The 17,596-nt window shown below is 36.3% G+C and overlaps 1 protein-coding gene across 3 annotated transcripts in view; it reads left to right on the forward strand.

Annotated features, from left to right (window-relative positions):
* The window catches only part of RABGAP1L (RAB GTPase activating protein 1 like), a 697,071-nt gene that overhangs the window by 341,804 nt on the left and 337,671 nt on the right, over positions 1-17,596 (forward strand). Inside the window, exon 1 of one of the 3 annotated variants that reach the window (XM_031968368.1) lies at positions 13,783-13,878. The exons of the other annotated variants lie outside the window; for them this stretch is intronic. Coding sequence (XP_031824228.1) covers positions 13,822-13,878 — 57 coding nt within the window. The 5' untranslated portion in view covers positions 13,783-13,821. Of the gene's footprint in view, positions 1-13,782; positions 13,879-17,596 lie in introns of those variants that run through there. 3 annotated transcript variants of the gene reach the window in all.

The following is a 17,596-nucleotide window of genomic DNA, read 5'->3' on the forward strand; positions in this document are numbered from 1 at the left end:
GGGTAGAGTATAAGACTAGTCAGTCATCTTGATCTGACATTATGGCCCATAGGTGTCATTAAAGTTAACTTTAGTCAGTGGCAAATATTTACCAAGGAAAAATATGAAAAGTATTTAAAAGTTAAATTTGAGGAATTTCACTGGCAAGACATTAATAATAGAGTAGAGGAGATGGATTAGGAGAACAGGGATGTGTCAAGGCTGTAGAGGGTATGATAAAGGTTAAGGAACCATGTAATGGGGCAGTCAGGTGGCACAGTGGATAGAGCACAAGATCTGAACTCAGGAGGATCTGAGTTCAAATTTGACCTCAGCCACTTAACACGTCCTGGCTGTGTGACCCCTGGGCAAGTCACTTAATTCCAATTGCCTCAGGAAAGGAAGGAAGGAAGGAAGGAAAGAAGGAAGAGAAAGAAAACATGTAATGGGGAAGAGGGATTTTGGAGAAGGAAAGTATAATTTCAAAATTTGAAAGAATAAAGGAGTTATGATTATGGGAAATGAGGGTACACTGACTAGCATGTAGCTGAAATGGAGAATGAGAAAACACCAAATCAGTCAACAGTTTATTAAACTCCTACTATGTGCCAGGCACTGTGCTAATCCCTGGGGAGTCACAAAAAAGCAAAAAAAACGTTGTCTCCCTCAAGGAGTTCATAGTCTGAAGGGGGAGATAAAATGCAGATAACCACATACAAACAAGATTTATTACCAGATAGTCCCCAGGCTTTGTACCCTGTCAGTCATCCTGGCCTCCTCAGTATCTCTCATTCATATTTAAGCTGTTACCAAGACCTGTTGGTTCTATTTTGCAACATTTCTTAAATATGTTCTCTTCTCTGACATTGCTTCCAATCCTCATCACCTCCTACCTGCTTTATTGCAATATCCAGTGGTGGCTCTGCCTGCCTCAAGTCTTCAATCTATTATCCATTGAGCCCCGGGAGGGATTTTCTTTTTTTCCTTCTAATTTCTTTTTATTTTATTTTAATATCATTTTATTTTTTTAAGTACATGCAAAGATAGTTTTCAACATTCACCTTTGCAAAATCTTGTGTTTCAAATTTCTCTCTCTCTCCTCCCCTCTGGCCCCTCCCCAACATAGCAAGCAATCTGATATAGATTAAATGTGTGTAATTCTTCTGAACATATTTCCATATTTGTCATGATGAAAAAAAAAATCAGAACAAAAGGGGAAAAAAATGTGAAAGAAAAAACAAGTAAAGAACAGCAACAAGGTACTCTTTGAACCACACTCAGTCTCCATAGTTCTCTTTCTGGATGCAGACAGCTCTTTCCATCTCATGTCTATTAGAATTGGCCAGGATCACCTCATTCTTGAAAAGAGCCAAGTCCATCACAGTTGATCATCACATAACCTTGTTGTTGATGTGTACAATGTTCTCTTGGTTCTGCTCACTTATGAAGTGATTTTTCTAAGTCAGGTCTGCTCATATCACACTTTCTCCCTTGTCTACAAATGTCATAAGCTGACTACCTCACAAGTTCCTGTATTCTTATACTTTACTCCCCCCACTCATACTCTATGATCCAGTGACACCTGGCCTGTCAACAGACAAAATGCTCCATCTCTCCATGTCAGGTGTCTACTACATTCGGAATTCTCTTCCTCTTCAAATCCAACTACTGACCTCTTTCTAAGTTTTAACTAAAATATAGACCTTCACTAACCCCTCTTAATTGCAGTGTTTTCTCTCTTTTAATTATCTCCTACTTATTTTGTTTATACATATTTATTTATAGTTGTCTTCCCCATTACATTGTAAACTCCTGAGGGCAGGGACTACTTTTTGCCTCATATTTTCATTTTTGGCATTTAGCTAGGTGCCTGGTACATAGTAGGCTTTTAATAAATATTTATTCATTGATTGATTGAAGATAATTTCTGATATTTTTCAGGCTACATGGTCCATTTAAGTAAATTAACTTTCTCTGTCACTGGATTTGCTATAGGTTTCCCGTCATATTGTTAGAGTAGGTATGTGAGAACTGATCTGTCTGCCTCAATTCAGGAAAGCATCTTGTCTGGGAGTCTGGTATACATACACACACATGCACACTTATTCTTTCATATCAATTTACATGGTGCAGTTGGAGGAAGATCCTTAACTTCAAAGTTGCCTCTCTTCTACTCTAACATAAGGTCTCCTTCACTTTGCTCTCTCTTTTTTTATCATATTTTTCTAGCATTGACCCTTTGAAAGTGACATATATAGGGATGAAGGGAAATAATCAATTTGCTATGAATTTTAAGTTCTGAAAAGATTAAAGATGAACTTCAAGGAAAATAAGATTTTCTCTGCTAATGAAAAAACAGTCTGACATTACATCAGTTTTTTATCCTTCAGAAGTAGCTTGTCTCAAGTAGCCATAATTTTCTATGCATTTCTTTTTTTAGGAAAAAAAAATCTGAATAATTTGAAAGATTAAATTCAATTTCTATAGTGAAAAAACACACACAATGTTTTGACCTTGGAAGAAGGCATCTTTCCCCATTGATTTAATGGGTTACATTGCTGCTATGCAAACAGCATCCATAGATATTCAGATAGTATATAAGTATTGCTCTTCTAGTAAGAATCTTTTACCCTTGTTTCACCTCAGGTTTTCTACCACAGCATTGTGTGTATTTTTTCCTGGTGCAAGTCTCCTTTCATCAGTATATTAAATATTGATGAAGTTGGCACTTGTAGCATCTATTCAAAATGAATAATTTTAGTGGTAGGAAAAAAAAAACCTCACTGGAAATTTAAATGTATTGCCCTTTCACAGTGTTTTATATTGCCTGCTTTAAAGGACAAGATTGGTTGTGAAAGATTTCAAAGAGAAAATAATTTGTCTGCTTTGAACTCTACTGCATTTGTGTGCATATAAGCCCTCCATGAAATTGTGACACATTCCTAAGATGACTAAGAATAACAATTTAAGTGAATATCAAACAGAAAGAAAAACCTTTTGTGTATGGAATTAGACATTTTTGTGTGTTTTTTTTAATTGTTTTTCTCAAAAGAAGCAACAACAATATAGTTAGGGTAACAGTGATTCTATGTTTAACAAAGAGTAAGCATATCAAACAGAGTATAATGTGCCAGTAACCTTAGCTGATAACATGAATCCATGTTATCTTCAAGATGGGAGACTTTTATCTATGTCTTAATCAGTGGGGAATGGAAACGGCCCTAGTTAAATAGGATCACCTAGATCTAGAGGGGATCTTACAGAGCAGCTAATCTACCTCCTTCATTTTGCTAATGAATAAAGTGAGATGATAAAGGCTTAAGGAAGTAGCTCATAATCACCTAACTAGGAAATAGAAGAGCAGGATTTTAAATCCAAGTCCACTGTTTCAGAGTTGATGCTTTTTTTTTTTTTTTTTTTTGCCCCTAGGATATTTGTGCCTGTTCTAAAAAGGGGAGCCTAGACATTATTGGGAAAACTCCTAACTATAAGGACAGCTTCTATATTGTTAATTTTTTGGAGGAGTGCTATATCTCACTTCCAATGCTGATAACAGAGGATATATGATCTATTTCTATGAAGTTTATAGCTTTAGGTTGCTGAAGTTTTGCTGCCATTTGAAATTTAGTTTTATTCCATTATAAATAAATACTAGATCCTCTGACTTGAGGCAACACTTTCAATATTATTTTCACTAGATTCTTTGAAATCATGATCTCATTTGCTTCCCCTCCCTGTGAAAATAATTTTGTACCAATCTATCCCTCAAGATGAGCTTTTGTATTCTGCTAGTTTTTCTGTGACAGAGATGAAAATCAAATGAAAAATAAACCACAGTCCTAAATGCAAGTGACAACTGAATGAGTTGCTATGACAGTTCACATTATGTGTATGAACTGAATATAAAAAGTGGCTTAAGGAGATTTGGGAAATTAAGAGCTTTATCTAATATTAATGAGGACATTAGCCACTTTATTTTCAATTTCTTACTTTAAGCCCTGTACCTCCAAAATGCAAAACACATTTTCTGTAATTAGCATGAACTTTCAGAATAAATTGAATAAACAACCTGGTTCATTACTACTAAAGACTCTTTGGTAGTGTCTTCGGTAGACTCAGCTTTCAGAGTCCTAGGAATATAGATTTGTGTCTGGAAGGGATCTTAGCTATTATTTACTTTCCCCTTCTGGGTTTCCAGGATATTTTCTTCTGGCTCTTTTCAGACCTGTCCAGTTGATCTTAAGTCTCATCATCTGTTTTCTAATCCCCTTATCCCTTCCCTTCCATTTAAAGGGATAGTCCAGCCCCTATTCCTTTTTGGGCTTTCTCAGCTTCCCTCGCTCTCTATTTTTTCTCTTAGTGATTTTATCAACTCTCATGTATTTATCATCTCTATGAAGATGATCCTTAAATGTACTTATTCTTGTTTCATCTCTTTCCCCAGTTCCCTCTGCTTTACCAAAGAGATCTTCACTTGGATATCGCATAAGCACAGAACTTTTATTCCTACCCGTTTTTAAGCTAAGCACATCAGAAACATAGCTTCTTATCTTTTCCCATTAAACCCTATTTATTTTCTTTCTTACTTTACTTATTTCTATGGAGAACACCAACAACCTTCCAGGTACTCAGGTTGCCTAATCTCATCAGCTTCAACTCTTCTATCTCGTCCCTTGCCCATATACAATCAATGGTAAAATCTGTTTGAGTCTATGGAGAATTACTTTCAGGGCCCTCTATAAAAGGAGTCTTTGTGAGCTCCGCCCCCAAGCCCTTCTTTCAAAGGGGAGAGGCAACTGAGAAGGGTGTTCAGCATCAAAAACAAAGTCAATCTGTTAAGTGATGAAGTTTCAGGTTATCAGCTTATCCTGGAAGAAGCATGATGTTCTTTGGAGTTGAAATCAAGCAGAGATGCTGATTGAAAATGCAGTCAGGCCTTTATTACCTCTTTCCTGGAAAACTAAAATAGTCTCTTAATTGGTCTCAACTGCTAATCTCCTTTCCCCAATCCATCCTCCTGATAGATTCCAAATGGATATTTTAAAAGCATAGTCTGATCATATCACTTCTCTGCTCAAAAAGTTTCAGTAACTCCCTATTACTCCTAAACGAATACCCGGGAGTATTCTTCCATCATCATCTCTTGAAATCCCTAGATCTATTCAAGGTTCAGTTAAACCACTCCCTTCTTTACAAAGTCTTTACCATTTCTCTCAGTTATTAGTGGGGCTCCCTTCCTGCCAGTATGTTTTTCCTTTATTTTTACTTTACATCCACTCACCTTTGATTGTGTTTTCCCACAATAGAATGTAAGCGTGCTTGGTTCAGAGACTGTATTGATTTTTGACTCTGTAACTGTGTAACTTCCACACAATTCCCTGGCACTAATACAATGTTAATCACTACTTGTAGAATTGGATTATGGCATTTTATAAATGAAGAAACTTTAGGCCCAGAGGGGTGAAATTGTCTTGTCTAATATTATCCAGTGAGGCCAGGTATAGAGCTTGGATTTTCATCCACTTTCTTTCACCTTTGCCAAAGAGGGCACTCTTTCTTCCCTTTGTAGTTCTGATTAAATGGCTCTCAGGAGACAAATATTTGCTGAGACCATGCTACTTGCTATGTCTCATCTACAGATGCTTCCCTGAAATCTAGCCAATATTTTAATAGAATGTTAGAGATAGATAGGACTTTTGTAACCCCAAACTAAGCAGGTGATCATGCTCTTACACTCTGCCCTTGTCATATCACTGGCATCACATGGTAAAAAGTACATTCTTCAAAAAAGCAATCCTTATGCAGATTCATATGTAATCTGATTTTTTCTTCTGAGTATACAGAAATACTATTCTTATTCTTTTTATATTTAAGTGCAGAACAATTTTTAAAAATATGTTTGTAATCTGGAGAGCACCTTGATTTTGTGCCCTAAGAAAAAGTGGTTGAAGGAATAATTATAGGCCTCTTAACCTGAAGAAAGGAAACCCAGAGGAATTTTAAAACATTCATTAAGTATTTGGAAGACTGTCATGTGAGAAAGGGAATAGACTTTTTCTGTCTGCTTTCAAAGGACAGAACTATTAAGAATTGAGGGAAAGTTACAAAAAAGTGTATTTATCCTTGTTGTAAGAGAAAACTTCTTAACAATTAACTAAAAGGAGAATGGACTGACATGGGCAGTAGGCTCCCTTTCTATTTTATGTCTTTAACCACAAGCTGTTTTATCTCAAATATTTGTAGTGAGATGGCTGTTGATATCCATTAAACTTCTGAAGTTCTTTGAAATCCTTCAATCTAATTCCTTGTTTGCCTGATGAAGAAACAGAAGTGTCCACATAGCTAATTATTGGCAAAGCTTGGACTAGAACTGACATTTCCTGACTCTCACTGAGGTATTCTTTCTGCTCCTGCTTCTCTATATATCCAGCAGTCTGCTCTGGTAGAAAGACTTTTCCCCCAGTTTCCCTCTACTCTACCCTCTGCTTTCTACCCTTCTTTTGTGTATTCTCTCCCTACCCCCATTAGATAGAAAGCTCTTTGATGACAATGATTATATCTTCAGAACTCAGCACAGTGCCTGGCACATAGTTGAAGCTTTATAGATGTTTTTTGGATTGGATTGGATTTCTAAGGTTCCTTTCTCATTAGGCTAAAATATTGGACAAGACAGCTGGTCTGACACCACTATCTATTCCAAACTCTAGTAGTTGATTTTCATGAGTTAATATGCACGAAAATTTACAATCTAGTTGGGTGATAGGAACTTGAGGATGGGCTAGTTTCAGAAAGCCCATGTGAAGGCATTCTACTTTTGTTATTACCTGCTGTGGAATTGTGTCCTTTTTATCTAGCTTTGGTGATGTAAGCATCATGTTAATTCTGTAATGATATATTAGAAGACTTTAGTCCTGGCAAAAGATAGGAAGAAATTACAAAGAAAGTTCATTTAAAGAATGAACATATATGTCAGAAATATATGTTCATATTCCAAAATGACTAAGGAACCATAGGCTGTTGAAATTGGTGACACTTCATTATCTGATAAAGTTTTTGTTATTTAAAATTCAAAAACACCAAGCTGGAGATTGAAGGGCTCAGGTGTTAGACAAGAAACATGTGTTCTGTGGACTCCTGCAGAACTGTTAATATTTCCTGAATCCCAAAAGAATTACTGATTTTTCATGGAAAATTTTGATTAATGTTCTCTTAAACAGATATATTTATATCTTGTACTTCCTTTTCTTTTTCTTTTGTCTTTTGTTATTTGGGACATTAGAATGGAAAAAAATAATGACACCATCTGAATTCATGGGAGAAAAGGAAAAAGGAAATCATTTTGTTTCCTCAGATTTCAGCAATCCTCCCCCTCCCTGTCTGTTTCTTTAGGAGAAGTGTGGAGAATCTGAGGATCTTTCGAAAAATGACCAAAGTAAGATTATAGAATGATAAAACTGGAAAGAACCTTACTTATTTAATGATCTCATTTTACAGGTGGAAAAACTTTGGCTCAGCGAGGATAAGGAAGAAAAATTATGTAAACAGATTCCTAGTTCATTGGTTTCATTTTCTTTGATTAAACCATTTTTAGGTGATTTTCATTCTCTCCCCTCTAGCAAAAGGTCACATGTATTGAACATACTGTGATCTTACTAACCCTTGGAGAAATTTTGAATCCTTTTATCTTGTTTTGGGCATGTTGATATATTAAGTACATGAATGTATAGCATCACATAAAGTATTACTCAAACACTTGGCCTTTAGGAAGCAATCTCCAAATAATAAATATTTTAGACAGAAGCACTTAAAAGTGAAACATAAAGGATTTTTTTCTGATGAGGGAAGCAATATTAATATTTGCTGTGTTATGAACCCAACTTTCTCCACCCGTAAAAAAGTAAACTGTTCAAGAATACAAGGAGCAGTGTGCCCTCTGGTACTCTGCTCTGCCCCATATAGCAAGCCTGCTTCAGCCTTCATGTGCACCATCCTAAGTGCACAGCCCCCTACGATGGTGTTTGTCTCTCCTGGCTCTCATCCTCTCCTTATTCAGTGGGCAGCAGCCTTTTTGGCCAACCAGAAGCTTGTTTAACAGGCTCCTTTTACAGGAGCTCGGCATTAGAAATGATCTTTCAGTAGTGAAATACAGTCCTTCCTCCTCCAAATCACTTACTTATCTTCCTTTAAAGCTTAGCTCAGATATCATCTTCTTCTTGATGCTTTTCCAAATCCTCCCAAATTCTTAGTGCTCTCTCCTTCAAATTGCTTTGTAGTTTTTTTTTTTTCTGTCTTTATATTGTAGCCTCCTTGTAAAACTTGTTGAGATCAAGGATTGATGGGGGTTTTGTTTTTGCTTTTGTCTTTTATTCCATGTAGTAAGAATGCTTTGCACGTGATAGGCATTAAATAATGTCAGTAAACTTTAAGCTTCATGGAAGAAAGATGGTAAGTGAGACAGTTATCTAATTCATTTGCTTTCTTGGGGGAGAGACCCAGACATACAAAATTTTGTGGCCAAAATTCACATGTTTAAAAAAAAAAAGTATCAAATAAGATATCAAGTAGTCTACGATCCCTTATGGATCAGGGCAAATTTCTATGAGTTTTCTTAATCTGCTATGAAGTTATTTTCATCATAGCTCAATTTAATATAACATTGTAATGATTTGTAGAACAATGTTTTCAACAATATAATGAGAGAGAGAGAGAGTGTTTCTTGCTCCATAGGTAATGAAACTAAGTCATGCTCATGCCATACAACTAGTATGTGATAAAACTAGGATTTGAACTCCTGTCTTGGCTCCAATGCCACCACTCCTTGAAATAGTCTCTGCTTCCTCTTATATAAAATATGATACTTGCTTTCATGTTTCTGGTTCATTGATAACTATGTATGGTTATTTTATCAAGATTCTTCAGTTTTCTGTACTTTCCTTCATCAGATTTTCTTTCTGGGCCTTCTTTTTTCTATCTTGAAATTAAAATGAATTATGGAAGAAAGATGAGGGGAGATGTGAAATCTTGTATTGAACTATCAATTTATATTAGTCATCTTTATTGATGATCCAGTTTATCTCTTTCACCCTTATGAATAAGGAAATTGAGATCAGAAGCATCATAATAGCATCAAATACTTACAGCACAAAAAGAGTTCAGAGATCATTTAGTCAAAAAAAGATGGGTTTAAACATGACATCAGGATGCACAGATTGTATATTGTCTTAGAAAAGTGAATGTTAACTTTATGTACTATTGCATTTTTATTCATTTTTGTCAAATACTTTTGATCACATTTCAATCTGATGCTGCCACAGGCTGGAATGTTGTAGGCCTGGCTTCCTGTTTGACACCTCTGATCTTGTTTCACCCTTTTAATTTACAAGGGGGAAACAGAGGCCTACTGCTAGTAAATGGCTGGAGTGGTATTTAAATCCAAAGATTTCAAAGGTTGTGCATGAGTGACAATGAAAAAGGAAGCATTTTCATATGCCTTTCAAATGAAAGCTACAGAACATCAAGAGTGATTGATTGCTCCTTGGTGTTTGCTAAATATCTGGGCTGAATTAGAGTTCCAGGCTATTGTTGGGTCTGGGACAAACCTGAAGAAATCCAAGGTTGGGGGGAGGAGGATAAGAATGGGAAGAGGCAAAAGAAAGCAAAAGTTCTATCACTGACTGTTCTGAAATTCATGAGGGACACCATTTTTTTCTTTTTTTTTTTTTTTTTTACTCATAGTATTTTCCGTCTTTGTAAATTCAACAGATTTCCGTCTCTGTGTCCTTAAGTTCATAAAGAGAAACTGCGAATCTGGATCTTACTGTGGGTAAGGCAACGTCAGAGTGCAGAGAAAGGCTGGCCTCTGAGGAGCTGGGCTCAGGTCCTTTCTGGTTGCCTGGTGCTGGCCGAGGAGCTTCCCAAGAGTCTGTGCTCTGGGCCATGTCCTCGGGCCAGGAGCTGCTCAGAAGTGCCAGCTCCCCTGGGTATGGGCTCTTTTCTCCCAGGAGTCACTTCTGTCAGGGAAGGGGCGTCCAGCTCCTCTCCTTGGCCTTGTTTCTGCAGTTGCATCTTTTAAAGCATGTCCTTGTTTTCACTGTGCTCCAAACCTAATTAGTCAGTGAGAAACTGAAGGCCGAGCATTCTGGAGTGCACCATTTGGTGTAATTTTCAGGTTGTGCATCATTTGTGTTGAGATGAGGCAATTAATTATAGGGAGCTAATCTAATAAGATCCTCTTCTCCCCCACCCGCAAGCTTTAATGTTGTTTAATGCCCCCTTGTCTCTTAGCCGTCAGAGCATTTCTTCTGACAGAATGAGAACACAAGGAAGCCCCTTCAGAGTCGGAGGGCTACTTTCCAAAAAACGGACAAATCTTTCACCTGCTCCAGAAGGCTCGACTCTTGCTTTCTGTTTTGTTCCAAGGTAGCTGATGTAGTGTGTGGAGGCAGGGAGCCCTCAGCACCCAGAGCCTGTGTGGCAGCTCACAAAGAGACTAAGACCTGAGACTCTTGGTCTGAGCAGCAGAGGTGATAAGCTCATTAGGAGGTTTGCACAAGAGCACCATGGCAAAGTAGAGGCGTAGTGGACAGCCATGCCAGGAAACACTGCGCTTCTTAAGTGCAGCAACCCTGTCTTCTGAGCAGATCCGGGGGCTTGCCTGAGTGGTGCTCTCCGTGGCTCAGGAGGCTGGTATTTAAAGGCAAATTTATGGACCCTTTTCCAGGTTGCCATTGCTTGTATAATTTGTAGCACCTGTGAATGATCTCACTGTGTGAAGGCAGTTAAGAAAGAGCATGACCTTCAGGTTAGAGCCAAAGAATTGTGCTTTCTTTTTCAGATTTGTACTTGTTTACAAGATGATCTTGATGAAATCCTTTACTTTTCTGGTTGCCTGTCTTTAAAAGGGGAGGTAATTCCTCTTGATAAGGGCTTTTGAAAACAATAAAATGAATCTGTCAAGCAGTTATGTTTTGGGTTTTTTAAATGGAAATAATAGTAGAATTCTTAAGATGTAGATAGTTATTATGTATTTATCTAAAATGTTAATGACCTTAATTTCCCTTTCTAGCTTCATGGAGTCAAGAATTATGTAAGACTAACAAAGGAGAAAATCTTATTTTTTTTCTTTCTAATTGGGAGAAGTAATATTGTTAAGGGGACAGGTAGGTGCACTGGATAGAGCATGGACTTGGAGTCAGGAAGATTTGAGTTCAAGTGTAGCCTTGGACACTTAGTAGCTGGCTTACCCTGGGCAAGTTACTTAGTTCCTTTTTGCCTCAATTCCTCATCTGTAAAATGGGGACACCATTAAGAGGAAATGCCAAACTACTCTAATATCTTTGCCAAGAAAACCACATAAATAGAAGTCCATAGGATCATATACAGTTGGCCACAACTTAATGAATAAACAATGCTATTAAAACTTGGGTAGGCTTTTTTGCCATTGTGGCTTTTAGTTCATGAATTAGAAATTTGAGCTAAATAGAATTATCTGAAAGCTCATTTTAGCGAAATGTGAACAATTTCACTAGTTACCTGTAGTTTGTCTTTTCTAAATGATAAGCAACATGGCAAAAACTTCAAATGTCTATATTCTAGAATGCTTTGTTTCTATTTCTATTTAATTATTAGGAATCGAGCAGGAAAAAGACTAGTATGTCAAGATCCAGAAATCATTCCATAGTCTATTAAAATTAATCCTTGATGCTAATTATGTTTACAATTATTAATGCTTCAGATGTTTTCACTGTCTTCTATTTCCAATCATTTGTAACTTAACAGTGGTATTACTTTAATAACATGTATTTCAGGAACCAAAAAAGGCATACTTGCATCTTTATATACTGAATATTTTATAGACTCAGGCTAAAATTCCCAAGGAGGTTAATACATAAATGAGAACTATAACAAAATCAATATAGAATTTTAAAAGAAATTCTCTTTCTACTCTAAATATTTTCTTATTACGATGGTTATCCAAGGAAAAATTGAAAAACTCGATGACTTAAAAGCCTCAGCTAATGAAGCCAGATGCTACATAGCATATGCTGTCATTTGTTAATGTATCTGAACAGCTGTCCTTGAGCCTTTCTTGAACAGTTTTATATTACCCTGAAGACTAAATTCACACTTTCAAACCCATCTGTCTTTTTTTGTCCATGTCTAAAGGAGATGGTGAAGCCAAATGCTCTTCTGGACATGTCGGGGAAGACTGCTTTGTTATTATCCAGTGGCATATTACCAATCTTACATTTCTATGACCCTTCCTGTCTGAGGGTCCAAGTTCAGTACAGTGAAGTAAAGAAAATCTATAGCATTGGTTTAATTCAATTCAATCAGTGTTTGTTAAGCACGAATTCTAGGCAGCCATTTATGGGACAGTGTGAAATTGGTAGCACATTGCCTTACACATAGTAGGAACTTGATGCTTGTTGAAAGAATAAGTGAAGAGGTAGGTATATGAATGAATGAATGTACCTTAATAATCACCCAGTTTAGAATACTGATTTTAGAGATAAAGAAATTGAGTCCCAAGCATCTAAGATTAAGTCTAAGCTTAAATTGTAGAGCTTAAGTTACAAACCAAGTTTTTACCCCTAGTCCAATGTTCTTGACATCACTCTGTATTTCTGCCCACACTGAACAAGTGTAAAGTTCATTACAATTAAGGTCTTGAATTTAGATTGTGTGCAATTAGAATAAAGTTGCAAAGTTTCTAAAGATATCACTGGAAACAGAATAAACTGAGTAATACTTTTGCAAAGCTAAACTAGTTTGCTCCAAAGTCTAGGAGTCTAAAATTAGCCTAGGCTGATCCTGAAAGCAACGGAGAGGAACCTTAATTAGCCCTGGTCATTGAAGCCTGATTGACCTACATCTGACAACCCAGGTCCTGAAACCATGGAGAAAGAAATGGCTTTAGGCTAAGCCTGACTCCAATATCAAATGTTCTGAGACTAATGTAGCTAAGGGAGAATGTATATTGGGTAGAATGGTAAGTAGAGCTGGCTTTGCTTTCTCTATTTCTTAATATTTTCTTTTTTTTTTTTTTTTCATGGACCTCTTTGGCAATTTGGTGAAGCAGAATTACAAAGGAAACCAAAAGCTAGTAAAAATAAAGATGCCATCCCCTAAAAAAACATTACAATTCACAGATCACCAGAAATCTTGCTGCATTTGAATTTCAAGCAAACTTCAGCGGCCCTTCAGTTTAAAACAGCACAAGCAACTTTACCAGTAGGTAAAGATCACTTTCAGATTAGCTTATAAAAACTAAAGGCACCATAGATATTACTTAGTTTACACTTGTATTATAAATGAAGAAACTAAGGATTGGTGGAGTTAAATGATTTTCTCAAGATCACTCAACTAGTTCCAGAGTGGGTAGAAATCAGATCTCAAATACTTTTCAATAAACTTTTCAGTCTAATATGCTGATTATTGTCAGTTTGTGTTAAGGACCTCTGAAGTTGGAGTTGATTTGCATTGTCATTATTTTTCAAAGGTAATTATATATATATATAACTACTACTACCAGAAACTTATTAATTAGAAAAGTTATATTGTCATTAGTTGAATACATAACTCCCCAAATATTAGTTTTTCAGTTTTCATGAGTATTAAGCCATTCATAGCTGAACTCACTATCCTCTAAAAAAGAAAAATGAAAGAAAAAACTGTGTATTTGCAATTATTCCTTTTTGTTGAAATGTGATCAGTACAAAGTAGAAATTTTCCTCTTAACAGCTGACTCTGCAGGTTATTCAGTTGAAATCAGTTAGAATTTAAGTCAAGTAATCAACCATTTCAGCTTTGCATTTGTAACTGATTCCTTAGAATTTTGTGATGATAGCTTTTCATCAAACAGTGCTTTTACATCTAAGTAAAATATGGCATGATGGGGTAAGATAAGATGAAGTTTTTGTTTTGATTTATATGTTGTGATTCTGTCAGTTCCTTTATTTAAAAAGACATGTTGTGCCTCTTTGAAATAATTTTTTGTAGCTTCTTATAAAATACATTCTTAGAAATGTAAAATTAACATTTTCCCACTAAATTAAGGAACTGATTCTCTGTAGAAATTGTTTACCAGCAATGCAGCTTTAACAAGTGATAACATGATCACTTGTCAAGTTGTTTTTAAAGATAATTTAAACAAAACTTTTAAAAATTCCTTTAAAAAATTTGTTAAAATGATAGTTTTACTCTTTCTTGTGGCTAATAGCTTTTCATTAAATATCTCAGTTATAATAAAATTTATGAATGTGATATTTACCAAATTTTAGAGTTTGATATTTTCAAAGCCAGTGACCCAGGAGGCTATTTTAATTTATTTACTGGGTTCTTTACCTGCTACTTCTAAATGTATAGTAATGTTATAGGTTTCTCTCTCTTTCTCTCTGAACCTCCCCCCCATGTGTGTGTATGTCTCTCTATCTCTCTTTCCCTCTCTGTCTCACTGTCTTTCTGTCTCTGTCTCTTGTGTCTCTTCTCTTTTTCTCTTTTTTTCTCTTGTGTGCCTATCTCTCACTGTCTCTCTTTCCCTCTCTGTGTCTGCCTATCTTTCTGTGTGTGTGTGTTTCTATCTCTGTCTCTCTGTCACACACACACACACACACACACACACTCTCTCTCTCTCTCTCTCTCTCTCTCTCTCTCTCTCTCTCAATTGAGTTGAATAACATACTTTTCTGTATTTAAAAAAGAATATTAGAACACCCAATATAGTTTGCGCGCGCGCTCTCTCTCTCTCTCTCTCTCTCTCTCTCTCTCTCTCTCTCTCTCTATATATATATATATATATATATATATACTTATTTGCATGTTGTCTCCCCCATTAGATCATAAGCTCTTTGAAGGCGGGCACTGTTTTTTGTCTCTTTGTATCCTCAGTGTGTAGCATGGTACCTGGCACTTACTAGGTGCTAGCTACATATTTATTGATTGACTGGTTGCTTAACTAAATGAATGGAAGAAACCCTGAGAAGGGATAAGGTCCTGTACCAGAGTGAAGTTGTGTAAGTGGAGAGGAGGGAACTTCTAGGGAAGATGGCATTAAGATAGAAATGAACATATTTAACCATGGAAGGGATCTGTTCAGTGAGTTCAAGGAGGGAGCCCAGTTCGACACTGAGGTTGCTACTTAAACCCATTTGACTGCAAAGAGAGTAGTGACTTTGACTCTAAGATGATAATTGGGAAGAAGTGAAGGTTTAATGTTTTATCTGTCTTGGAAAAGAAGCCGAGTAGGACAAGATAAATTGGTGGCAGAAAAAGCAGGATTGAAGCATGTCACAGAATCTCAGAGAAGTAAGAGTATCCAGAAACAGGGAGTGACCAGTGGTATGAGATACTGCACAGAGGTCGAGAACGATGAGGGCTGAGAAAAGGCCCTTGGATTTTGCCAGAAAGAGAACATGGGTGACTTTGGAGAGAGCAGTTTCAGCTCTGGCATATTGCATTCATTTGACTTCTTAGCTGCCACCTTATCACTTATTTACGGAAAGGCTACATTTTGTACTTCACTGCTACAGTCCCAGCTTGTCCAGGGAGCCAAAAAGAGATAAATTATTGTGATATCACAGGTCTTTGCGTGCCCATCCATTTTTCCTTTTCCCTTGGGGCTGTCTTGTCCTTAAGGTAACCTAGGTGGCACAGTGGATACTGTACCTGGCCTGGAGTCAGGAGTACTCAACTTTTTAAGTTCAAATCTGGTCTTGAATACTTACTAGTTGTGTGACCCTATTTACCTCAGTTCCTCATATGTAAAATGAGCTAGAGAAGGAAATGGTAAACTGTTGCAGTATCTTTGCCAAGAAAACCCCAAATGGTCATGAAAATTCAGACATGACTAGCAAACTGAACAACAAGCTTGCCTTTTCCCTTTCCGGCTTTGTACTTTCTTATACTTGTTCTCATTGTCATCCTGTATGTGCGGACTTAGCTAGTTTTACAGAAAGACCATTTTCAAAAAGATTTTAGAGTTTGAAAAGCTTAATGCATCTTGAATATGGCTTTCAAAATGTGTTTCAGTAGAGCATAACAACTTTTAAGAGAGATACACCATGATTTCTTGGTAGTAGCTTATCTAGAAATTCTAGACTATCATTTTGGAATAATGTGGTTCATATTCATAGAGGACAGTGAGTTTTATAGTTTATTGCACATGAATGTGAAGGTGGTGATATTTTGAGTGATCTGGATATTCAGTTCTCTGGTCCAAAGTATATTCAATTAGTTTGCTAGCACAATGGTCCATAGTATATTCAAATAATTTGCTAGCACAACCTTGTTTTTTGTTTTTACTTTTTAATAGCTTTCCACCTTTTTACCTTCACAACTTCCTAGTAGTTTCTTTCAGTCTGGTTTCTTAAGTAACTGTGTGTACACCTGCTATCATATTCAGCAGCCTGACATCTTGTAACAAACTGGTTCAGTGGGAAGGATTATCCTTCTGAATGACATTGTAATTTAGTAGACTCTATTGAGTAGGATTCCCTGATTTTGTGATCTTTGAGATGAGTAACACAAAAATGTTAGTCACCCCCAATGTTGTGCTGGGAGGGAAGAGGACGGTACATAGGAATGGGTATTGGACAGTAAACAAATCATGGATGGGGGGTGAACATAATTGAGAAAAGTACATCATCTTTTCTTGAACAAAATTTATTTTGTTTATGAGGAACTCCCTATACAAATCTAAACATTTTATTTATATATAAAGGAGGAGTGTCTTTTAAGACAATGGTCAAACTTTTGCTGTTATAAACAGAAGGGCCATTTACCCAATCTCACTAGATTTTCTTACAGAGGAAGAATTTTACATAATCATATATTTTACGTTATCATGGAGAAACTAAAATAACACAATTAGAAATTTCATTGTCCTGTCTGCTTCATAGGGAGTGCTGGCCCTTGTTTCCTCATGTGTAAAATGAAAGGATTGGACTAGATGGATCCCCAAGGTCCCTTTCACCTCAAAATTCCTGTGAGTCTATGGTAGTATGCATCATCAAAGGAAGAGTAACCAATCTTAAAAGAGTCATCTGTTTCTGCATTAGTTAATATAGCAGAATAGAGGAGGACATGAACTCTTCTTAATACAGCTTTTCAAAAGAATGAGAGCTTAATCTTCGATGATAACAATTTCAAAATAATTGTCATCCCTTTTTTTTCAAACTAGGAAAGTAGAGTTCCTTTATTTTTCCATTATGAAATGTTTGAGCATTAAAAACATGAATGAAACATTAATGACTCTTAAAATTTCATTCTGTCACTGTAAGAATTTAAAAACCAAAGGTCAGTAATTTTTTGTTAAACTTTTTTGAAAATATCTCATAATTACCCTTGAAATCTGAGCAGAATTTCTGATGAGGAGTACAGGAGATCGACCACTGGAGTACCTGTGTTCTTGAGCTACATTTCTGTAGATTTGTTTTTAAAATTACCCTTTTGCTAAATATGTTTCTTCTTTGCTGAAGGCCAAACTATCCTGGACTAAGAACATGAGAGACCTGATCTCCATATAATTTTCTTAACCTTGGTAGTACTTTCAGATTTTTCTGGTTTTAAAACAATAGCAGGTCCAGTCACTTTTCACTATTAAATGGGATTGAAGATA

The sequence above is a fragment of the Sarcophilus harrisii genome, chromosome 4 (genome assembly GCF_902635505.1).
Source record: "Sarcophilus harrisii chromosome 4, mSarHar1.11, whole genome shotgun sequence".
Lineage (NCBI taxonomy): Eukaryota > Metazoa > Chordata > Mammalia > Dasyuromorphia > Dasyuridae > Sarcophilus > Sarcophilus harrisii.